General features: G+C 42.2%; 1 protein-coding gene across 1 annotated transcript in view; it reads right to left on the bottom strand.

The window, feature by feature from the left end:
- The window catches only part of tafa5a (TAFA chemokine like family member 5a), a 250,110-nt gene extending 228,193 nt beyond the window's left edge, over positions 1-21,917 (bottom strand). The window contains exon 1 of the mRNA XM_049567333.1: positions 21,049-21,917. Coding sequence (XP_049423290.1) covers positions 21,049-21,160 — 112 coding nt within the window. The 5' untranslated portion in view covers positions 21,161-21,917. The remainder of the gene's footprint in view (positions 1-21,048) is intronic.
- Positions 21,918-25,833: the final 3,916 nt, after the last annotated feature.

Raw genomic sequence — 25,833 nt, 5'->3', positions numbered from 1 at the left:
TCTGTCTCGACTCACATAAAACAGCAACAGCTGATGGCTGGTGATGACACAGTGTGTCAACAGGAAATGGAAAACGAGTCACCCCACCTCGTCTCCGCCTTGCGTCTCTCACTTTGGTTTCACTCACGCTCATGTGTCACTTCAAAAGCCAGGGATTAGGAGGTGCTGGTTTGTAGTGCAGGGAGAGAGTGAATGCTCCTTGCCTGCACACACACACACACAGATGCACTGGTGATATGTGTATGCTTGTGTATTGAGATGCTGACTGTGTATGATCCAACAAAACATCTCCCTCCCCTCCTGCAACCTCTGAATGCGAAGACGTACTTCAACATTGCCCAAGGATTTGTTAATTAGCTTGCTAACATCTGTCCTCTCGATGCAAGATGGGATTAGAATACAAAAAAATAACACCCATCGTCTGATCACCACCTTTCCATGACAGCGCCCATAACAACAGATGTCAACCACCACCCCAACCTACCTACATAAAAAAAGGCTCATAGTTTATGGGATCCCTCTTTAATTGATGTTAGCATGTTGCTGAATAATGCATGCCATTCTTCAGGAGAGTGCCAAACAGCAATCATCCGTGTGTGTATGCGTGTGTGTGTGAAGGGGGGGTGGTATCTACTTTGATGTGAAACTCATATCCCGCTTGTAATGTCCTTCACGGGGCCAAAGGGAATTGATGAAATGATAACTTTTGCTCTTACAGAATGATTATAGCTGTTATTAAGTTGTACGGGACAGACCTTACAGGAGATGAAGACGAGGGCAAAATGGTGAGGAAGTAGTCTCCATTCGTTTCTCCGCTGGATGCTTCGGGTACACGGAGCTCGACGTGGCCTCCCCAGACGTTGACAAATGAAGTAATTACATTTATGTGAGTGTGTAGGATTGATTCATCAACCAACAGTCGCTACCAAGAGCTTCAGATTTAATTGGGGAGCTGGTGACACATGCATCTTCCTGTGATAACAGACCATTTTTTATCAGAATGAAATCACCCTCCCCATCCCCCACTCCAAATATGATGTACAGAATTCAATACAGCCGTGTGTCGATGATGTGCAATTTGGTCTACGTTAAACTCTTTCTATAGCAATTACTCATAATTTGAGAGTTGCAAAAAATATGGTTCCTAATTAGTGTGTGAGACATAATACAAAATCATCATTGATATTTCAGCTGTTATTATAAAATGTGCATGTTGGTAAATTAAGCATTTATGACACGTTCTGGAGGTCAAACTGTCAGTCTTCTTAAAGGATCACTTCACCCCAAAAAGACTAAGAAACATTTTCTCACTAGTGCAACCCGGCCTCCTAATATACTACTACTACATAATAAAAAAAATGTTTGTAACAACCATAACTGCAAAGTTGTCGAATGTTCATTTTGATCATATCTGCAAAACATATTCTTGTTGCCTCTCTCTAAAGCAAGTTTCACGTGGTAATATCTAGATGCTGTATTTAAAGGAATTCACCCACAAAACGACCACTTGACTATCAATAACTCACCATGTGTTACCTTGAATTCCTGAAGAAACCTTTGTTTTTACTGCATGCCTTCAAAGTGAATGAAGAATCCAAAAAGGAACACTCACTTCATTAAGTGGAGTAAATGGAGACCGCATTTAACAACAACAAAACTATATCAAAACATCTTTTTTTTTAACCTATAAATAATAATTCATGTCTCATTTATCAAGTCGTACGCTCAGTACTTCCCAAATCCATGCATTTTCGCTAAATCGTTACAATGTAAAAAAAAAACACATCAGTGCAAGCTGTCTCATGCGAGAGTGTTTGTGTCACAGTCCCTGTCTCTCATTCCCCTCCTGTCACTCTGCTGTAGTGATTTTCCACTCTCCCTCCCTCTGCTCCACTCTACCTGCCAGCCACACCCACCTTATCAGCCCAACTCTGCTCACCTGCCTACACAGCTGCAGCTCATCATAATCAGCCCTGCATATAAGCCTCTCCAGCACTCTCACTCGTTGCCAGATTGTTCTTCAGCGTCATGCGAGACTTTCCAGCGTTCATCTCCTGTCTGATCTCCCGTTGCCGACTCTGCCTGTTCCCAACCTGCTCTCCTCGTCTGCCTCCCAGTAAACTCACCTGCCTTCTGTCCCTGATCTCGTGCTCTGCTTCAGCGTTTCTGGTATCTGCCTGCTCGGCTGGTAACGACTCCTCCGCCTGGCCTTGTCTATCCTCCTGCCTGCTCCCCATCGGTGCCTCTGCCTTCGCGGACTGCTCATCTGGCTACGCCCCCCCCCCCTGCCTCCGACCACTCCTCTGCTCTCTCCCCGTTGGCACCTCCGCACGTGCAGCCGGCTCTTCGGGCCACGGAGCTTCCTCCTCGTCGCCATCGGCTGAAGTAAGCTACTTCTCTTCCCCTCACACCAAAAGAGAACTGAACTGTTTAGAGCCGGGGGCTAAGGAGCTTCCCCTTGGTTCCACGGCCGACTCCGGCCGCGTCTCTTCCCCTCATCTGAGCCCCAGAGACTGTGTGAGGGCTTTCAGCCCGAAGAACGAACTTTATTCTGTGTTTATTCTATCTGCTCTGTACCTTGTTTGCTGTGGTGAAAATAAAGGTCACTACCAACTGTTCCTGAGCACCTGTGTACTGCATTTGGGTCCATACCACACCCGTTTCAGTTTGAGCTCTGCTCAAGTTCAATTGCATGCACGTGCCAGGCACACCAGGAAAAATCTTAACTTCAGCGATCAATTCACATCACGGTAGCCAATCAGCATTGAGATCCTCCGAGGGCGTATGACGCTGAGGACATACCGGTGGAAGTTCATTCATTGATTCAGCAATTTCAAACACGTGAGTTATTTGCACTTATGAAGCGAGTCAACACAAAATATTCTTGTGTTCAAACTTTTGTGAGAAACACGACGCAAAAATTCGCATCGGGTTTGGTGTGAACACAACAGTAGGCAGAAGTGTTTTATTTCCGTTTGCATATGAAGTTTTGCTTATGTTAAACACGGCCCTGATGACAAATTCATGAAGTTTATCCGCTTTTTTTGGATTCTGTTCACTGTGTAGGCATGCCAGGAAAAACAAAGTTTTCTTCATGAATTCAACATAACGTGTTGAGAAACTGACATACAAATGGTCCTTTTGTGGGTAAAGCAGTCTTGAGTAAAAGTACCAATACCACACTAAAGGAGAAACCCTACCTATGTACAAGAACAGAGCACCGACATTTCCCCCAATGTGATTTGGCAAAACAATTTAGTATAAAAATGTGATTTCTACGAGATATGGTTGCCCATACCAATATCTAGTCATTGCAAAAAAATTGAGGTAAATGGAATTTTATTAGTGATGCTCAAAGCACTTTAAAATTTTAACAGCAACATCCATTTACACAGAGTCCCTGTTACTATTATTGATGATTATCCTGCAGAACATGCTGTCAGCAGACTTCATAGGGGCTATTTGAAATTCCATTCACCTCCATTATTTAAGAAAAATCTCAAGCCAGGTCAATAAAACCAAAACAGTCTGCATGGCTGGATACACCACGGCCACCAGATGCACGCACTGGTGAGCTCCCCTTCCAGGTCTGGCTCCAGGAGGGGGCCCAGTTTCCCTGTTACGGGCAAGGCACTGCAGCTCTTTCTTAGCTGATTCTGGTCCCTCACCTGGGTCCAGTTTGCCTTGGGAGACCCTACCATGAGATATTGCCCCCGATAACACGACTCAGAATTCCCAGAGGGTAGATCACATTATTAAAGTCAAAATGTCAAGTCAAAATGTGTCATTATCTTAAATGGCACAAAGCTAATACAATGAGCTCCTTAAAACATACACATATATTCAATATAATGCATGGGAAGAAACCAGGCAGAAAATGTGGGGGAAAAGCATGAAATCAAAAGAGACTGGCTTTTTATCTGAATATAGCCTCATGTGCAGGTCTCCAAATGAAATACTGGGTTACCAGCAATAATCTGAGCGTTATAGTACAAAGGGTAATATCCAACAGTATCATTCATAACAGAGTGCATTTGCATGAATTTCACTGATTGTGTCACATGCACATCACATATATTGTTGCCTATAGGGTCCCTGCTGAGAAGTCGTAATGAGCTCTTCAACCCTGAAGAGGCAGGCATAACTCGCATGTTCTGCTGTCACTGTGACAATGGAGGGGTTTATCACTGCCAAAGGCTCGGGGGGGAAAAGAGTGAGAGCAGGAGGCGCTGTGGAGATTGGGGAGGGAGGAAATATTGTATACAGAGAGAAACTGAGATAGCATGAGAGTGTGCAAGCAATAAAAAAAAATACACTGCTGCAGCTCGTTGAGCACTCTCAGGCAACATTTCCTACTGTGTCCCTTGCAGTGATGCTAACCTTCCGTCCCCACCCCTCTGATTCTCACACACTTCGTCTGGATTTCTCTGTTGCATTCTATGTTTCTATTCCTGCATGATGTTCAGCTCTCCTTTAGACTGTGTCAGGAGGTTGAAGAGATGAAGAGAGATGACAGACCCCTAACCAACAACCAGTTAATGTCAGGAAGTTTGAATGTTATGTCGCCTCAGTACCAGACCTTTGAATAAATCAAACATTAAAGCACTTGCCTCACTGTGCTTCCACAAAAATGTAGGTGTTGACTTCTAAAGTCATGGGGGAATGCAGACTGACTGACCGACTGGCAGTGGTGATCCTAGGGTGCTTTCAGACCTAGAGTTGTCTTGCTTTGGTCTGAATCAGGGACTAATTTTGTCTCAAAGTTGTATAATTGCCTAGAGTTGGTTCGTGTTCTCACGGCAGCATTTACAAGCGGACCAGATCAAATGCCTTGTGCGAGAAAGCTGCTCTTGATTGGTCAAAGTTTCCAAGTGGGAAAAATCCAGGAAGTAAACAAAACGTTGAAGAAGAGTACACTTGCAAGATAGATGTGACACTTTCTAATGTTACAATGGAGGAACAACTACATGGGCTGATTTAGGCGCTGGTCATCGTGGACTATATTGCTGTCATTGTTCATTTGAGGCAAAACATACAGTTTGAACTGTAACACTGAATAAGCCAAATGCACATATTAAGGCAGTACAGGAGGAGGCAACCATTAATAATTCTCTGGGACTGTAACATGCTCATGCTTGTTTAACCCAAACAATGTGTAATGAGACTGCAGTTGGTTCAGCTAAAAGTCGGAACACGTTCTCAACACAATTGAACTTCACCAGAGTTCAAGAAATTCAAAAGAAATTCATTGTTAGGCCCCTCAATCATTCCCTGGTGTCGTTTTTTCTCCTCTTCTTGTTTTGTCTTTTGTTTCTGGTGACCAGTAATGTTTGCTTGTGCTGATGATGAAACCTACTATGACAGTAACAGGTAGCTAGTTGACTGTCCAAATTATTGGTATCAAACTGTCATATGGTAGCTAAAAGGGGCCCCACTTAGGGCATTTTGGGACAGTTAAGGGGATTTGTAGCTGTCATAGCAAATTTTGCCAATATGAGTGGCCACTGGGGGCCCCTTTTCCAAATTTTTTGGTGGGCCCCAAACATTTGCCTGGTTTTTCTCTCCTGACGATGCGCCCCTGCCGACTGTCTGACCAACCTTGCCATTCCTAGCCATGCTGTTTGTGTGGCTAGAAAAACATATTCTATGTATGTTAAATCATGAAGGTACAAAGAAAGTATTTAAATCAATACACAAAACAATAAATGTAAACACACAGACTAAAAAAACTACACCTCGTCAAACTCAGGCTGCCTGGGACAGGCTAACAAGCACCTGGCTACTATCTGCTACTGCTACATAAAAGAGTCTGGCAAGCCCCAAATCCCTGAAGCTGTATCTTCTTTATTCACTCTTTGGCATACATGCAGTTTTTTTCCGAAGTGTGGAAAGTGTCAAGGACAGCGAGTATTTACAGGAACTTGTATCAAGAGAAGCCGAGTCAAGTCAGGTCAAGACGAGTACACAGGTTTGTAGCTTAGCTGCCTGAACTGCGTAAAGCAAGCTATATTTGATCAAACAGTACTTGAGGGAGACTGTAGCATTTTTTAAGGTTGCTTCCATCTCCATCGCTGCCAGTTAGTTACAAAACCAGAGTGAGCTGGAGAAGGCAAGAGCTTTTGTCTGTATTGGACTCAAGAGTTCGAGGCAGTGACCATTTCCTGGTAGCAGTCGGCATATGAGCAGACCTTATACCCAAGTTGGAGAAAGCAGCAGTTATAAAAACATTTGTTTGTTCATTTTTTTGCTAGCAGTAGAACCAGTGGTGTGTCATGACTAGTGGGACTACAGGCAGTAAAAGCGTCTGCTTACACACGAGACAGACTGTTGTTTCTGTCAAAACTCTCTTATTGCCATGAAGTGAAAACTTTAACTCATACAGTAAGTCTGTTGCTTTCACTCATATCAATGCAGTTTAAATTTAGAAAAGTAAACACACTCCATCCATCAAACTGAGATAGAATCTTGTAGCGAGAGTGTGTTAAAGCTCTGAAAGAAGCTAAAACTGTAACATTTCAGCTCAGCTACTTATTTCGTCTGACTGTCTCGTCTCCTTCTAGGCAGCAGCATCCTCCAATGTTGTCTGTCATAGCAGTTAGCTTTCCTGCTGCTGTAGTGTGAGATCAGGCTTATCCAGTTCAAGGATTTTTAATCTTAACTTCTCCAACATCCTCATTGCAAGAGAATCTTGCACAAGCGACTTTACTGAGTTTTTAAGCTTTGATGCCATGCTCAACTTGTTGCTAATTATAGACTAGCCTGCCATTCCCTCCCGAACTTTTCCACTGATGTTGCATCACCATGTGTTGGATTAGATAGTGGAGTTCTGAATTTAAAGGACAAACATAAGGCCAAATAATATTTATCAAAGGGGCGAAATGATAATCTAGCATGATAAGAAAAAACTTTTTGACTGGTGGCCTTCTACAAGGGTGGGTTATTTCATACTATAACTATATTAACAAATATTTGTACTATAGCAACATACACATCGGTGATTCCCACCACAGGTATTCTGCAGTTACCAGGGAGTTCATGGAAAAATAACTCAATAGCTCTACTACTACTGGGATAAACAAATCCACACATTTGACTCTGCTGTAAAACCTGAACACATCATTTTGTGATTAAGTGTGACAACTAGTTAGTAAGTGAGCAGAGTAGTCAAAAAAAATTGTTAGAAGTAATTTAGGCTTATATATCCTTTAAATACTCAGCTTAAAGTAACGGATAAATGGTGTCATTAGCTAACTACAATGAATAAACAGTTCATACTGAATAAACAGTTAAAATAGTTTGGTAAAAGTGAACAGATAGATAAAGCCCCTTTTACCATGCCTGGTAAATGTGGGAATTTTGCGTCGTTATTTGCCATACTTTATGAAAGGTACAATCACAGAATGGGGGGGCAGCGTTGTATCACCTTTAAGCCGGCAGCAGAGGAAGTATGAGTGCCAAATCAACATCTGTGTAAAATCGACAGCCAGTAGGACAAGACAGGTGGGACGTTTTGACAGCATCTTATGTGTGTGACCCAACATTGGGAGATTTAAAAAAACAGCTGATAGAAGTTAGCAGCTAACTCAAAAAAAAAAAAAAGGAGAACAGCAGCTGAAAATGTCGGCAATTGGGAAGATAGTCATGTCTGGTAACTCCCTATACTTAATTGACTGATGGGGGTCATATATTCCCCAGAGCGGGGAATATACAGTGTACATGACATGGCATAAACACACTACCCTGAAGTGATTTCAGCTAAATGTAAACTGCATGTAAATCTGGCGTTGATTCAGGTCAAATTTGTGAGGAGAAGCAATTGTTCTCAGAGCTGGTTGCCTGAATAACAGGGAATTAGAGCTTAAGTGACAGGAAACACCTTTTAATGTGTATTGGAAAGCTGTGGGTGTGACAACTGATACTGCTTGTTTGTCAGACACTATAAATTGTCATGATGTACTAATTCTTTGTCTTTCTCGCGAGTAAACCCTCAAATGTGCAACTCCATGTCTGAGCCTCTCGTATGTTAAGTCTTGTTTATGCTACAACACTCCAAGCAGAGGGCGAGATCAGCATCATATAACAGGAAGAGTAAATGACTGTTATTGCCATGTTATGCCTTTGTTGTTGTTCATGAAGCTCTGCAAATGCGTATGTCACATGTCACACTAATCATGCCTCTTTTGGTTCCGGGATGACATCATGCTGTTTAAAATCACACACTGAAGCTACATGATGCTGCCATTGTTTGGTCCTGTGTTAAGACAAGAAAAGGCTGCATAAAGAAAGGACTTGGTAGCATCCCTATAACACGGCGTCTGTGTAAAAAGGTCTTAAAAGTAATGGATAAATGGTTGATTAGTAAGTTAACTCCAATGAATAAACAACTTGAAAAAAGCAGGTAAAAGCACGCAGTTTGAATAGTTAGCTAAAAGTAGTGGATACAGGGTTGAAAAACTTAGCTAACGGTATTGAATAAACACAATGAAATAGTTAAGTGTAAGTACTTTCAATAGTAAGCTAAAAGTATTGGATGCATGGTTGAAAAAGTTAGCTATCGGTATTGAATAAACACAATGAAATAGGTAAATGTAAGTACTTTCAATAGTAAGCTAAAAGTATCGGATGCATGGTTGAAAAAGTTAGCTAGCGGTATTGAAAAAACACAATGAAATAGGTAAATTTAAGTACTTTCAATAGTAAGCTAAAAGTAATAGATACACGGTTGAAAAAGTTAGCTAATGGTATTAAATAAACACACTGAAATAGGTAAATGTAAGTACTTTCAATAGTAAGCTAAAAGTATTGGATACATGGTTGAAAAAGTTAGCTATCGGTATTGAATAAACACAATGAAATAGGTAAATGTAAATACTTTCAATAGTAAGCTAAAAGTAATGGATACATGGTTGAAATAGTTAGCTAGCGGTAAACACAGTGAAATGTGAGTGTAAGTAGCTAATAGTAATGGATAAGCTGTAAATATTTAGGTAACCCCAATTAATAAACAGTTGAAATATTAAGGTAAAAGTAAAGTAAATGCCATTGAAATGGTTAGCTTAAAGTATGATTAAAGTACTTTGCTAACCAATGAATACACAGTTGAAATATTTAAAAAAATAAATAACAACAACAAGCAAAGCTCTCACGAGATGATGACACACACAGCCCAGAGGAAGTGAAGGGTAAGGGAAACGCTTAGTATGCTATTTACAGAGATAGCACTGGTGATCTGAATGGTGAGTGGCAACAAAAAAAAGCACTTTGAATGCGCAAACTTATACGGGACGCATTTGCCCCCATATCTACCTCGCGGCTGCCGGCTGCATCCGCCTCCCTCAATACTGAACCAATTTTAAAACGAGTTGTACCTATGAATCATACGCACACATACACATGGGGAAATAGGGCCCAGGTTGAAAAATACCTAAGTTATCCTTTAACTATATGGAGAATATTGTATCAGTATCCCTTTTTATATAATTAATAGCGTTAAATGGCATCCTGTTTCATATCAGCTAAAATAAACACATGACAAGTTTAGATGATGGGATACCTGTGCTCATCTGAGAGGGCTGTGATAAAAATGTCAGGAATCCCTGATATGTCATACAACAGCAAAGAAAATGGAAAGTGTCATGTTGGCAAACCAGTGAATGGATTAAATGTGTGCTATGACCCACAAAACAAAGTCAGGAGAGAAAATGTGAACATTGATTGACATGCACAAATGTTAGGTCAATGGTTATGTTTTCTAGTCATAGACACATAAAATATTTAACCGCATTGTATTATTTATTTATGTATTCAGTTCTACATTTGACTCATCCGATTAGTGACATTTGTTACCACTGGGACTCCATATGTGCCTGTAGAAATATTGAGGTTACTGCCTTGTATGCAGGCACAGTAGATGTTTTTCCATTAAAACAGGAAACCTTCCTCATCCTCTGGGCTATACAGGGTTTCAAATCAAATCTTTACAGTATATCCCTTTTGCTCTCTACAACAGCAGCCACAAATCAGTTCATCGTTTCTGCATCCCAAAATGGTTGTTGGAGCAGCAACAAGCAATAGTGCAAGATAAATGAGGGCAGGCGCATTGTAATTTCCATATCAATCACGGATAGTGTCAGCAGCTTAACTTGGGGAGAAAGGAAAGAGAGAGGGGAAGAGAGAATGGGAGAGAGGAAACAGGAAAATAGATGCTTTTGTTATTATAAACATTCTACTCCAGCTATTATTCAATAATGCGCATTTCATATTGGGAGCCAGGTAATGCACCTTGTGGCACAGAGCCAGAAGCACACTGACTGACTGACCAGGTAACTGGCCGTCTGTCTGTCTCCAACAATCCTTGAAACGGTTTCAGAATCTCAACCGTCTCTGACATCCGGGTGCATTCAGAGTGCAGCTGTCATTTAGGCCATAAAAGTCCGGCAGATTTATCTTCCAGAAACATTAACATTGAATCGTGGCTGTCAGCATGTATGTCACCGGGCCTTGATGTGGAGGTGGTGCGGCTGACAGGCAGGCAGGATGGGAGAGAAGGGAGGATGAAAGGAGGGGAGGGAAAGGATCGAGACAGGGAATGAGGGGAGCCCTCAAGGCCCCATAACAAGTTCTCGAGAGTTGGGCTGGCGAAACTTTGTGCCGTTATCTTGTTAAGTGCCGGAGTCATTGAAGGACACCAGACAATTGATTGAACGGAGTTGACTTCAGCACAATTTCCTCCTTGTGGCGACATGTATCAACCAGGCCATTGGTCCCTATATTCTGCAGCTTAACTACCTCTCAGGCCTCCCACTGTGACAAATGGCTTCTGTCTCTTCTAATGTAATATTTGTTTCTACTTCTGAGAGCCTCTCGGCTACTCCACGGCGAGTCTGTCTGCCGACTGCTTCATTGTGTTAGCTGACTTTATTCCCCAACCAGCTGTCAATTGGTGGACCGTCTGAGTGTTCTCGTCTGTCTGTCTTTTGTCTCATTGCCTGCGCCGTCCTTTTTTCTCTCCCAAGCTCTTTCTACTGTTCCCTCGTCAACCCCTTGCTCCGTCTCGCACTCACCATTTCTCTACCTCCCTTGTGCTCCCTGTCTGTCTCTCTTGCCTCTCCCGCGCTCTTGTTCTCATTGCCTCTCCTCCATCGAACTCCCTCTTTCCCTCCCTCCTTCCCTCTTTTCTCTCTCCACTTTACCGCCATGTCTTTGCTCCAGATGCTAGCTGTCTCAGCTCCGTGGGCTGCGTCTCAGTGATGGGCCCCTCCAGGAATTCAAAGCACCATTCTGGCATTTTCTTCCAAGCAATTGCTTTTTGCAGTAATAAAGGGGGAGTAGCTTTAGCATCTCTCTCTGAATGGACTTACTGGCCCTAGGCAAAACATGCACAAGTGCACATCCGCGAATCCTCTTGAGGCAGGAGCACACTGCAAGACGCTGTCCGGATTCCGACCCAATTAAGCCGTCTCGCATAATTTACAGGATTGGTCTCAAAAACGTACCATTAATCACTTTTTTCTTTGTCAAAGGCTCCAAATGAGGTTCCTATATCTTAAACCCTGTGTTTGTACTTTCATTTTAACAAGAAAATCCCGAGCCGTTATACACAAACAATGCCTTTCTTTGACTGTGACCTGTTGAGCCCCGCAGTCATACACCACTAACAATATGATATGTAAATATTATACAAGCAGTTTTAATGGTAATTAAAGTCACATTGACACCAAATTAATTCACGATGGGACACGGAGCATTTAAGGTGCAATTAGCCATGGAGGCAGCCACGGCGATACTTTGCCTAACTGCAAACTCCAAACACTTCACAATTTGTTCTCACATTAAGTAAATGTCACAGCATATTAGCATGCTATTATGGCATCCATGTTTTTTTAGGGTCTGGTTACCAAGGTGCAGGTAGAAGCGATTTAAAAGCCAGGAACGCAGAGAGAAACACAAACAAATGCAGGACGGGATGAAGTGATGGGAAAAATAGAGTCAGTGAGACAGAGAAGCGGCTTTAATGCAACTTTTACTGCATCTCAGCGTAAACAAGTGCACCAACTGTTGTAGCTGTTAACTGTTCTGAGACCGTGGAGCAGCTGGGGAGGAACAGGCTGTGTGCTGTTTCACTACAGATGAAGCTATGATAACAAAACTGCAAAACACAGGCATGATGCTGACTTGTAGGATTTACTGTGGCTATGGCAAAAAGCCTGCTATACTTGCCACTGTCTCCTTGCCAGGACAGTTTGTGCATGAAATAGCCTGTACATGCGTGCTCATACCATACATGTTCTTTGCCGCAATGAATGACATGAAATCCTTTTTTTATTAAGCAGTTTTTCCACATGTGTTACCCTCAATCAATAGCTTTAACAAGAGGCAGGCGCACACAAAGTGGTAATATTGAAACGAGAAGCACTGAGGCTGTAATTGATTGCATACCTGCATTTATAAGTGTTGTGTGTATTAGGCTTGTCAACTAAAAGGCCAACACTTATTGATTCGGTAAGAGGCTGCAGACAACAATGCACTTTTCTTTGCCATTTCACTTCAAAATTATTCTGTTTGACCTCTATGTTTCCATGTAGATCAAAAGTGCTCTCTTTAGTGTTGTAGAGAAGCTGCTGATCCTCACTATAACTGTGGTCCATTACTGAGGACGACAAAGTCTACAGCCACGCTCTGTTAGGCTGTAATAATCCAGAGCAGTGCTTCGAGCTAAATGCTAACAGCAGCACGCTAACATGCTGATTCATCTTCATTTAGCCCATTAGCATGCTAATATTAGCTAATTTGGCACAGAAACAATTATATTCTGATAACAGTGTCATAAATAGTAGCTTGTCACCCGATTTAACTGACATACAGTGCTTGTATAGACTAGTTTTGTTTAGTTTAGCAACAGTCTGAGGTCTTATCCACACGAACAAAGGTATTTTGAAAACAGTTTTCTCTACGCGTCTGGCCCTTCGTCCAAATGCAACCCATGTTTTAGCTCTCTAAAAACAAACCTTGGGTGAAGGGTGAACAGTCTCTACAATTTCTTTTTCAGTGTTGACGTGAAGTCAGGGAAAACTGAGTTTTTGGCTTGAGGCATCAGAGTGTGTGCCATTATCTCCTTTGTGAGGCGTCACAAATGAAGCATTTCATGCAGTGGACGTAGCCAAAATTGTGCTGGCTCTAACATTGCTAACAGGACTGTTTTTACATGTTTGTAAAATAAATGCACAGTTACTATATACCATACTATAATATATATATGCACTATATTGAATAACAGAATTCTACAGGTAGCCTTTGAGTATTAGCTGTTTTTCAGGCTTCGGATTGGCCAATAATCTCTTCTTCTTCTTTTCCTTTGTGTGGCCACTTGTTAGCTTAGCATGCCCTTGATAGCATTTCAATTGCGTTTTTGCATTTTCATTTGGACAGAGGTTTTTTTTTTTTTCAAAAGTGTCAGTGTGGACTATAAGCCTGAGCATAGGCTACTTAGGGCTGGGTATTGGTATTTGCTATCTTTAAGGTATTGAGTGAAATACCCCAATACCAAGTAGCATCCAAACATCTCCAGTCAGGTGATACCTGCATTGGATCCTTTTTGCACCCAAATCTAGAAAAAAAACTATTTGTATGGTTTCACTCGCGCCAATCATTGCAAGCATTCTTTGAATTAATGGAACGTTTGAGTGGCCCATGACCACAGCAGCGACAACCCATGCGGTCTGTGGTACGGTTAAGTCAAGGGTGATGTATTTTAAGCAGTTCTTTGTAAGTATTTAATAAACATCTGAATTATTCCAACACTTTCAAAATGTATTTGTGCGAAAATCACTGGAATGGGGAAGACTGAACTGAATGCTACCATTCACATGACTGGTATCAAATAGGATAGAAAAAAAGTTCCATCAAATAAAGTGCTCTAGTGGTATTGGTAACACTTTAAGGGTACTGGTATTGCAATTTTTCAAAGGATATCCAGCAAGAAGGGTACTACTGAACAAAAGACTGAATCCTGCTAAACATTGTGGCGGTATGAGCAGTGATGTGTCACTTAATGACGTACAATCTTAAGTGCATTAGAACAATGATGCAACTGCTTAGCTTAAAATAAAGTGAACAAACCATATAGTCAGTGACAACGGATCTTTGAAGTGAACTAGTGATTGATGATTGACACCTGCTAATTAGCACCAAACACAAAGTACAGCTGAGACGAATGGGAGTGCCATTATATATGCAGGTGTACTGGACAGTTAATATTTTTCATGTATAAACAGTGCTAGATGAAAAGTGAAGGAATCCCCATAGTTAGTTAAAAGTCTTGCTGAGATATAAAGGAATGTCTACACCACATTCCATCATAATCCATCTAAACATTGTTGGCAAATATTACTTAAAAAAATAAATATCAACTGCTATGGTGCTACAGGAAAAGTCAGGGAATAACCAAAATCAGTAAGACACATTGTTTGGCCAACATTAATGTCTGTATAAAATGTCACGACAGCCTGTGCATAGTTGAGATATTTCACTCCAGTCCAACCAACAGATTGACAGACCAGCATTGCCATCCATAGAGCCACACTGCCAGCATAAAGTTAGCTCGACTCCAAGGTGAAACTGCAAACTCTCTGTGCAGTATAACAGATGTTCGCTGTAAAAAATGGGAAATGTTCAGAGAGGAAGCAATCTACTTGTCAACTTCAGCACTATGTCACAGCGAAAGAAAAAAAAAGGGGGTCCCTGGTTTGATGTAATTGCCTTTCCACAGTCCAAAGTGTGCAAACATCAACACATTTTTAAAACTTATGGGATGATGGATGCCCGCTGCCTCACAGAAAGGGCCGAGAGCTGCAACCATATGCCTGAAGATCGCTATCAACAAACATTCCCTTAACTCTAAATTGCACTGTTCACTCATTTCCAGACAAAGGAAAGCAGCGACGGGTTGACACATGAGTGCAGGCTGCACGGAAAAAACACAGTGCCTGTGGCCACACTGCCATCTCCCATTTAATGTCAATGGGTCCCTGCGCACACTGAAAGAGATCCCATTGCTGCTTAATATTTCATACAGTGACTCGCAAAATTCTTAATATTCTTTCCTTGCCTTACCAAACTTGACGCTTTCCATCTGTGGCACGCTCATTACACGATAACAGCAACACCCACACCCACACACACACACACACACACACACACACACACACCCCAACCCCCAAATGACACTCATCATGGTCTTTAAATTTTGCAAAGCAGCCTTCTAAAACGCTGCTCAAATATGTATGCCCATCTCTGGACCCATTTCCGGGGGTCTGTAATGTGGCTTTCCGCTTTCTCTGTGGGAAAACTCAACAAGTTGACTCCCTTTATAAATTTACATCCCCGGGCCATCGGCAGCCCTTTCTGCATCTTCCTGACAGCGTCTCCTCTCTCTGTCTCCCTCCCTGCAGAGGAAGACGCTCGAGGCTATGCTGAAAATAAGATAAGATATTCAAATATGTCCGCGCGTTCACCTACAAGTGCTTGCGTTTTTCGAGGTCAGCCGAGTCCTTGGCTGGTGAATCAAACATCCCTGACAGACGTCGTGTGCACACGTGCACATGGGCAGATGTGAGCCCGGGCCCTGTATCACTACCTTACTGTACTGTGTGATTATGTGTTTTGAGCTCTCCGGGGCGGCGAGGGTGAGATGCCTGGGCGCGTCGCACCATCTTTTCTCCATGGATGCCCCCGAGCCGCGGTTCAGTCAGCAGTCAACAATCCATCGATTGAGCTGCAGAACAACAGCGAGTCATAAACAAACAGGCAGAAGGAAACACAGGAGACCACGCTGAGAGACAGAGCGGGGACGGCTTTAAGCAGCGGCGGCAGAGAGCTTTTGTCCCTGACAACAGTGAAGTGTGTGTGTGTGTGTGTGTGTGTGTGTGTGTGTCCGACCTTTCTGCATTCTTAAAATCTGGGTGACATTCATGTATGTGCAAGTAGATCCTGGGTGTGTTTCTTCTTCATGACCCTGAATACCTGCTTTGATGCAATTGTGCTGGTGTGTGTGCATTTGTGCAACCTGCCTGCTTTGATGTTATCCTCATTAATATCTTTAATGTATGTGTTCGCCCTTGGGTGCTTATATCTGTCTGTGCATGTAGGTGTGTGTGTGTGTGTGTATATGCATACATTGGATTGCAGAGGGCTGGAATGAATCAGCAATTGCCACATTTTTCACACTGAAGGCTGCCGTAAGAAAAGAGTTGCATGACTTCTCTGCCTTTCTTCTCCTCTATCACTTCCTCACCCTTACTGCTCTCTGGTGCCTCATCTCTCCCTTCTTTCCTTCTGTTTGCAGTTCAGACCGGGACCACAGCCGTGGCTACATTCCTTAGCTATCCCGTGCTAAGATTAGCATACTGATTAGCCAGCCTCGTGGCTCTATCTTCGCCTTCCCCCGAGCTCACATGCAGGGCTACAGCCTCATGAATACATAATAGCACCATCGGCAAACAAATGCATGGCTGACAGCTTCCAGAGGAGGGAGCTAGTGCACAGAATACAATGCTTTTATTATTTTTTTTTCTTTTGTAATGTAATCAGAGGGTACTGAGGCATTCTCATGTGATTAGAGTTTCCAACACTGTACGAGCGGGTAAATTGTTGAGCTGCTGCCATTTATCTTTCTCCCTCTGTCCCGTGTTTGTCTCTGTCTTCCTCATTCTTTTCACCTTCTTTATCTACTTTTTTCCCTCCTTGCTCCCTCTCTCACCCTCAGCAAGGCCTCTTTCCTTTCCCCTTCCCTCCTTCTATCCTCAAAATCTCCTTTTCATTAGTCCCCACCTCTCCCTCCTCCCACCACCCTTTCCTCTCCCCACACCTCTCTCTGTTCTTATCAAGGCATTAGCGAGGATATCAAGCCACCTCCTGCTCTCACCTCTTTCAATGCCACTACTTCCATCCCTCCCTCCCTCCGTCCCTCCGCCACATCTCTCCCTCTCCTCTTAAATCTCTCCCTCTCAGAAGGGCCTGAGTGAGGACGGCAGATCGTGTGAAGTTGGATGTTGATTCTAGGTGACAGGCACCATATGAGTCATAGCCATAATCACAGAGCTCCCCCCCTCAACAGCTACCCCCCACCCCACCCCCTCACCCCCCCCGTTTGGCTGCACAACACAGAAGCACTGCAAAGCAAAATTGCCCTTGGTACAAACAATAGCTTTACAGTACACACCATGCATGTAAATATCTACAATTTGTACAGTGTATTTATTTCTCTCTCTCTCACAACACTTCAGTAACAGGAGGGCATATTACATATATCAGGGCCACATAAATAAGAATGTATGTAAGTAGTTGACATTTGCATAAAAGCACTTAAACGTGATGCATTTTGAAACCCTTTTTCTGACCACATGTATGCATAAACACTGCACATGTGCAAATGTAAATTGCCACTTTAGTGGCAGTCAACGCAAGGGTCAGTTTAGCACATATAAGCTACCTCTGTATGAAAATCATTATTGATTTTACAGAATTGAAGAAAATATGTATTGCTAGCCGAAGACGGAAGAACTATGAATGAGAACACTATAAAATGTAACCTAATGTTACAAATACAATAATACTATGTGGAGAAATACAGTAAAATGCAGTAGAACTGCTCAGAAATTAATCAGCAACTACAGTATTTTCACTAAGGCCGCACAATATGAGGAGAATATGCCATAATGTTTGATGTTGTGATAGATCAACAGATATTAAAGGGACTCTGTGTAAAATTCATGGTGTATAAGTTGTATGGATGTTGTTTTCAGCATGGAGGTGGCTGAGCTGGCATCTACCAGCTAACGGTGCTTACTCTATTAACAGTGCTATCACAGCAACAGTGCTAACAGAGCAAACAGTGTTAACCTGGGTTGGAACTGGAGGGTGGGCGCAATGCTTCTGCGATGATGACGTTCCGATATGAGTGGTAGCTGCTGTATGAGCGCAGAGTAAAGTCAAAAAGGCTTTCCAAAACAAACCACAGAGAAGCTCGGATGACAACACACACGGAGGGAGAACGGATTCAGTCTCTGCTCAGGACACCACTACTCCACTATATATTTAAATAGCAAATGGTGGTTTGCTGCCATATTAATGCTCTGAATGTTGCACATGAACCTTTAAAGTTTACTCAGTTCGGCCTTTCTGCTTCTTTCTGAAGTGCAACAAATTGCTTGTCAGATATAAAAATATGAAATTACTTCCGACATTCTTTTATTGAAAAACTTCAACATCGACCTAAGCACAAAAGGCACCAATGAAAAAAAAAAACAGAAAAATGATTGTTACCTTTTAAAGTGCAGTTTTCTACCAACACTCTTAACAAACTAAAAAAAATTCCCCTTTTCACATTTTTCAAACAAAACTGATACATTTGTTGGTTCCAGCTTCTAAAATGGAAGAACTGACTGCTTTTCCTTGTCCAACATTTTTGAATATCTTTGGGTTTTAGATTGACAGAACAAAGACTTTTAATCAGTCACCTTGAGCTGTATGATTCTTCACTGGGATTCACACGCAATTTCCCCCATATTCTAATGTTTTATAGACCAAGATTAATCAAGAAAATGATCTGGTGATTATTAATAATGACAGTATTTATTAGTGAAAAGCCCTAAATTGTAAAGACCTTGAAACATGAATATTTTACAATCTGTGTCAATTCTAAGTATGGGGAAATGACAAAAAAATTGAACTAGATGCCACTTTTTCAAAAAAAAAAACAAAAAAGAAGTTTTTAACATATATCAAAAAAATATGTGGATATTTCTGGGATTGTTTCATGGGTTACAGAATGCTATTGTCGTAAAACAAACAACATGTGAGTAAATCTATAGGAGAAGAGAAAGGGGGTCAGCAGTGGAACAGGAGAGAGGACGAGAGATGACGAGAGAGGGGCGGCAAAAAACTGCTGAGAGAGCAGAGACATCAGTCAGACTAACATACAGTAACATGCAGCGGTCAGCTCAGCTCAGACCTTCACCAGAAAAAAGACCTAAAAATAATAACAAGTGAATGAAAAGGGGGAGGGGAGGATGAAATTGAAAGTGCTACAAAGAGAAAGCAGAGAACAGAATGAGAAAAAAATGACGCATTAAATGGATATTAAGGTAGACAAAATATATGAAAAAACAGGAGTTTGAGCAACATAAGGAGGTATGTAACATAACAAAGTAGAACTGTACTGGACAGTTGACCGGGACATCGAAGGACATGAGAACAAAGTAGAGGAGAGGGCGAGATAAATATAAAAAAAGGACAAAACAGAAAGACAGCGCATATGAGGAAGGTCAAACAAAATGGAAATGGACGAGAAGAAAGACGAAGCTGAAAGAGAAAGCAGTGGAATCTTTCTGAGCTGCAATTTCAGATGATTGGAGATTTATCTGGCAGAACGACCACAAGCTGAGACAAAAGAAAAATCTTAAAGGGAAAAAAGAGGAGCCAAAAGGAGAAACCAAGACGGCTCTCGGGCTTTAGTTTCATACACAAATATCGGTAGGAGGAAACAAAAGACCATTTTCAACACAGTAAAAGAGTGATTCGAACCTCAGCGTTGCACAAATTGAATTTCAAACTAAAGGGACCAAACATTTCTGAGCAGTATGGGGTGATATAAAAGAGAGGAGTGGGGGGAAAAAAAAATCAAAGAATCACGACTGTTCAGATTATTAAGTTCCAGAAGGGGTGAGGTGTTGCCGGGCAGAAGGTTGAGCTCTTGCTCTCTGTGGCGAGGTGGGGGGGCTCAAAGAGTGCTGACTGAAACAAACATCCAAGCGCCATTGATTGGACACAAGCAGAAGATCAATCGACATGGCCGAAGGCACCATAAAAGAAGAAAAAGACCCCCCTGTCCAGAAGCTTTCGCTCATACAAACCAAACTCCCCCATTGATTAACCTGGGGTCTGTATGATTACAAAGAGAACTCAATCTTCTCCATCGTGGGAGTAAAAAATACAGAAAGGGATCGGGGCAGTTGCAGAGGCTGTACGGGGGAAACTCAAGAATCATGTAATTAAACTGTTAATTTCTCTACAACACCAGCATAGCTAATGTGCTCCAAGACAAGGCGATTATATAAATCATTAGCTCAGCAGCTAATGAAATAGCTCCTTTTTTAATTTTTTATTTCTTTAAATGGGCTTATCATGGCTATTGCACATAGCCTCCCTTTTTTTTCACACGTAGCAGACTGGAGCACAGTGTGCCAGCTGGATATCTCCTCAAAAGTGAGTCAGAGAAGAGAAAAGCGAGAAGGTGTGAGGGTGCCAGGGAACAAGAAATGAAAAGACATCCTCGGCCAGAGCAGCAGACTAGCCTTAGAGACGGAGGTGGAGAGACTGTGTGACCATGTGTGTGCGAGTTTGAATAGATTTGCCTAATAAGGTTATCCTCAGGCGATAGTTGATAGTTGAATCACCGCCTGGAGTGAGACTCACTGTTTGTCCAACTAAAAAGCGGCTTATTCTTAGATTTTCTTCTTTATGCTGCATGTGTCTCGTGAATTCACCCTCGTCTTCTTCTGCAACCGGTTGTTTAGTCCGCAGACGATATGACAGATGCATGACTGTCTGACCTCGGTAAGTGAGTCTGACAGCAACACAGCCCTCAGGACAGAGATGTGTGTGTTTGTGAGAGACACAGAGAGAATTAAAGGGAGCCACAAGACACTTAATTAGGCCTCTGGGACACTTGACTTCAACCTCCTGTCCTGATAAAGTGTTTCCACAAGACAAAAAGACACATTTCCTTCTTGTCTAAGCCTGTCTGTTTGCATGAGTGAGAGCAGGAGAGGACAGATAAATGGAGTAGGTGGGTTTTAGTGTGTGCTGAGACAAAATGAAACTAGTAGGATCAATAATCTAAGAGCGATTGCCAATACCACTCTTGGAATTTTGTTGTCAAAGCCCCCTCCCTCCCCCATGACACGGTCACCCACTGCGCACCAGCGTTTGTGCCCAAATGCCGATGTGTGTGGTCGCTTGGAGAGAAAAAAACGCACAGAGAGCGCTTACCGCAGTAGAGAACCAGCAGCGCTGTCAGAAGCACCACAGCCCAGAAAGTTGACGACATCCTCGGCCAGCGACTGGCATCTTTGCGCCTCGTCAACCTTGACACCGAAGCCATTGAACAAACGGAGCACTTCCTCTTTGAAGAACGAGGGGAAGAACAAAAAAAAAGCAAAAGGTGGTAATCTCACAATCCAGCTCGGCCTCTCACAATGCTCATATCTCCGCGTGTAATCCCACAAAAAGACATGCCAAGATCGAGCAACTGATGGAAAAGCACTGGTTTTTATTTTGCTCCTTATAGTCGGGTTGCCGGTGCGCAAAAGAAAAGGTCACATTTTCCTTAGGAATCCCAGGTTGGAGAATAAATAAACGCAGGGGTTGTTTTTTCTTTTCTATTCACCACAAACACAAGTTGGCAAACGTCCCTTTACTTGTCCCAAAGTGTGTTAACCTCAATTTCCGTCCTATATTTGCAGCCAAAGGACGCGCGCTGCGCTGGTGCCGTTGAGTTAATGCTCAAAGTGTTCAATCATCTATACCGCAGCGTCGTTAAAGCTCCTTTCACCTGTGGTAGGTTTCCTCGATTCTCTCCAGCATCACCAGCACCGACGGCACAGCCTCGAGACTGGGCTGGGGGGAAATAAACGCGGGTCCTATAATCAAAATCCGCTGTGGAAAAAAACGCCTGGATGGATGAAGGAGGATCGGTGGTAAAAGAAGAAGAGGGGGAGAAAAAGTCCTCTTGCTTTGGGAAGGAAGTGGATGAGGATCACAGCATGCTTGCAGGAGGGAACGGAGGATGGAGAATGGATGGTTAGAGATAGAGAGACAGTGGGAGAAAGGAGCGGGTGGAAAAGTGCGCACCGTGCGACTCCAAGTGATTTTTTTTTCCCAAAGTGAAACATTCAGATAATCGATAGTACGTCAGCAATAAGCCTCTTGAGGTCGCGGTTTACAGTCATATCACTACGGCTCGATGCTGGAGCCGCCGTGCTTCATATAATCAGTGTAAATCACGGCTCAATAGTATTGATTGACTTTATATATCAGGCATGCTGCATGTCTGATTTCTCAACCGATATTGACTGAGTAATAATTGCCCACCGACCATATATCCCCTCAGTAAGAGACACATCATTCAGCCATGCACATAATTAGTGTGAACACTGTTTTTTTTTCTCTTTCTGAACACAGGCCCATGCGTTTCCCATTATTTTCCTGTGGGATCAAGGTGCGTTTGTCTCATTTTTCCAGATATATTGCAGAATAACATCAATTTAAAGGGTGCATGTTTCAGGCAGGGCTCTGGAATAGTTAAAACCATCGTTACGAGCACTAAATTCAATTTTAAATAGACTATATTGTCATTTTGAGCCCAGTAATGTTGCTCCCATAGATGTAAATATTGCTTTTTCTTTCACTGGAGGATTCAAACCACTCTGTAAAATATGCATTTTAGGAAACGTTCTCTTACTTTACTTGTGTACTTGCAGATGATGCCATTTAAGATGTCTTCCTTGCTATACATAGAGGCAAATATACTGTAAAACTTCAATTAAAGGCCCAGCACCAAATAAACACCTCGTCCCTTTTACTAGCCCGGAGTGGCTACACATTTTGACAAATAAAGGCCTGTCTCAGTTAGACGCCTGGTCTGGTCCGACACATCATTATTATTATTACAAAAATATAGCAATTATATCGGCTATAAGTAAAAGATCAGAAATATTATGTCCAATTTGTAATTAATGTATGAAAAAATAAAAGTTATACTCATGTGGAAACATTTCCCTTTGAGTGTTATATTATTACCATAAAACTTCAGTTAAATGCCCAGTCCCATTTATTAGCCTGGTGTGGCTACACATTTTGACAAATAAACATCTGGTATGGTTGCAAAACCTAGCCTGTAAGTTATTCATATTCCTTCAGTCTGTAAGGGTCCTCAGATCAAAAGAATCAAAAAGGTTTTTCATAGAAATGAATCCAAGTTGTGAGTATTGTTTTAACAGGATAAAGTGGTGTTGTGTCGGTATGCCAGGTGCTGTAATCCTTGCCCCTGATGTGCTGTTTGTCGGAGCCAGATCAAATGAACGATTCATAATTGATATATTATCTGAAGCCTAATTTTTAAACAAGTAATATTCATACTGGTTTGAATAAACAATTTGATTGTATTTCCTGATCTTTGCTGAGCAACAGTTTTGTGTGAAAGGTATTAAAGGCCTGTCCCATATAGAGGCCTGTCCCAAATATAGGTCTGCTGATTTCAGTGATTTAAGCAAATAATAGCCCAGGCTATTAATTGAAGTTTTACGGTAATACTTTTTTTTTTGTTAGATTAAAAAAAAGCACGTACTGTGTGACAGTCATATGAAATGTGATGCATCATGGATTAAACTAACCACACAGTATAAAGTAGGGCTGCTCGATTGTGGAAAAAATCATAATCACGATTATTTTTGCTCAAAATTGAAATCATGATTATGCAAACGATTATGCGCGAAGAACTTCTATAGAAAAATGAGCTGCTTTGCAACGAGACCAGGCATTTATTGGTCAAAATGTGTAGCCACACTGGACTAGTAAAAGGAACTGGGTGTTTAATTTGGACTGGGCTTTTAATTGAAGTTTTACTGTAATAATATAACACTCACAGGGAAAATGTTTCTACATGAGGGTGACTTTTTGTTTTCATACACTGATTACCTATTGGACATAATATTTCTGATCTTTTACTTATAGCAGATATAATTGCTATATTTTTGTAGTAATAATGTGTTGGAAACAATGTGAAAGGGGTCGCTTATTGTGATTAACCTACAGATAATTACCACCCGAATCTGCAGCTCCCCTCAGCTTTATGGAGCTTTGCAGTGTGTGTCAGCTGTTTTTCAGTGAACAGTCTCCCACTGCACACTACCTGCTCAGCACCAATCCACAGTCACAGTTAGCAACTAGCTGCTGAACATAGTGGAGCACTTTGCAGCTGAAGAGACAGATATTTCCCTCAGGAGCTGGTGGAGACCAAAAACAGAGCTTAAAGAGGGTGAATATTGGGACTTATATTGACAGTGGAGTCCACATACAGGCTTATATTGCTCCCAAACTGCTGGATATGAACATAAGTAACAGTTTGTTAACATGTTTGCCAGCTCCCAACTTGTGTCTCCTGCCCCAGAGTGGCCACAAAAAAGTCACTTATCGCAGGCTTAAAGGGGAACTTCAGTATTTTTTCAACCTGCACCCTATTTTCTCATGTTTCTGTGTGTGAGTGACTAATGGAGACAACCATTTTTGAAATTGGCCCAGTGTTAAGAGAGATGGATGCAGCTGCAGCAGCAAAGCAGACTGAAATGTAATCCCTCTGGGCAACTGTGCACCATCAATTTACGTCCATTTAAAGTGCTTGTTTTTGGCACTGACAGTCTCATATTGTTATTAGAGGTGTCTGACAACATTGTGAACGGACCGCTATGGAGAAATATATTTTTCCTGACTTTTCGCTGGTCTGTTCAAGTAGAAGTCTTGCTGAGAAATAAATGGTAGAAACATCAATGAAAATTACAGAGAGGAGTACCTGGGATGGTTTGCTGTGTCGGGAGTACAGGAAGCTTAGTGTCATGTAAAAGGTTTTCTATGCCATGGCTGGATATTTGGCTGATTCAACAAAGTGAAATAGTCTACAAGATTTCAGCAGAGACTTCTCCTTGAGCAAGACTTGGATAGACGAACCAACAAACAGACCGGATCAGTGAAAGGTGAAGAAAAAAGTTTAATTTCTCTGTAGGGTCCTTTCTTTAAAACAGTCATACAGTCTGTCAGTGACAAAAACAAACACTTTTAATTAAAAACAAAAAAAGTAGGTTTTGAGCCTGGACTTAAAAGAGTCAATGGTGGGGGCAGTCTGATTGGGAGGGGCATGCTGTTCCACAGTTTGGGGGCTGACACAACAAAGGCACGATCACTTCAGTAAAGGATCCAAATACTTCTTTTTCCACTGCTTCAGGACCATGAACAGCACCACCGTCTGTGCCTCAGTGTTACAGACAGCTCCAGCACTGTGGAGAGCTGGTACCATGGTCAGCGCCAGTGACTTCCAGCCCAATGTGCAGCCAAGCGATGGGCTTTCAGCACCACGGACGGCGCCAGTGGCAGCCCACGTGGATGGCGCAACCATGGACAGCGCCAGCGCCTGAACCCTCAGCACCGCGGACAGCGCCACTGAGAGCTCCGCACTCTGGCTGCTCCTGTCAAGCTGGATCTGGCTCTGTCTGCTGGCAGCGATGCTCTGGAGGCCTCTGTGCATTCACCTCAACACCCTCTGCCATGCATACTAAACTTAAATCCTGCGCCCACACAGCGTTGCGGTCTTCAGGGGCAAAAAATGAGCATGAACTCGATATTCGAGCCAAAACTTTTTCTTTTTTTTTGCTTCTATTTTGGAGCTGACCGAGATGGTCTATCAGTCTGGCTATCATTTCCTACAAGGTCCTTTATAGAGACTCCAAGTTATCCCTGCTTAGCATTGTTGTAGTAATGTGCACTAGACTGGAGCTCTTGTAAAGCAGACTGTAAACCACACTGGGTGTAGTAAAAGAGTTAATTGCTGTATGTGTCCCTATCAGTCCTTGTAAACCTCTAAATCTGTCTGTAATTGCTCTGTTCTGTAACTCTGGTTAGAAATGTGAAAAGTTTTTTCTTTTCTAGATCAGCTGTGTTTCAACCGCCCTCACCCTTTCTCCTCGTATCTCTCCTCATGTCTTCTGTCCCTTGATTTTTTTTTTC

Source organism: Epinephelus fuscoguttatus, linkage group LG22 (assembly GCF_011397635.1).
Source record: "Epinephelus fuscoguttatus linkage group LG22, E.fuscoguttatus.final_Chr_v1".
NCBI lineage: Eukaryota > Metazoa > Chordata > Actinopteri > Perciformes > Serranidae > Epinephelus > Epinephelus fuscoguttatus.
The sequence above is the reverse complement of the archived record's forward strand: the minus strand, read 5'-3'. Positions and strand labels throughout refer to the sequence as shown.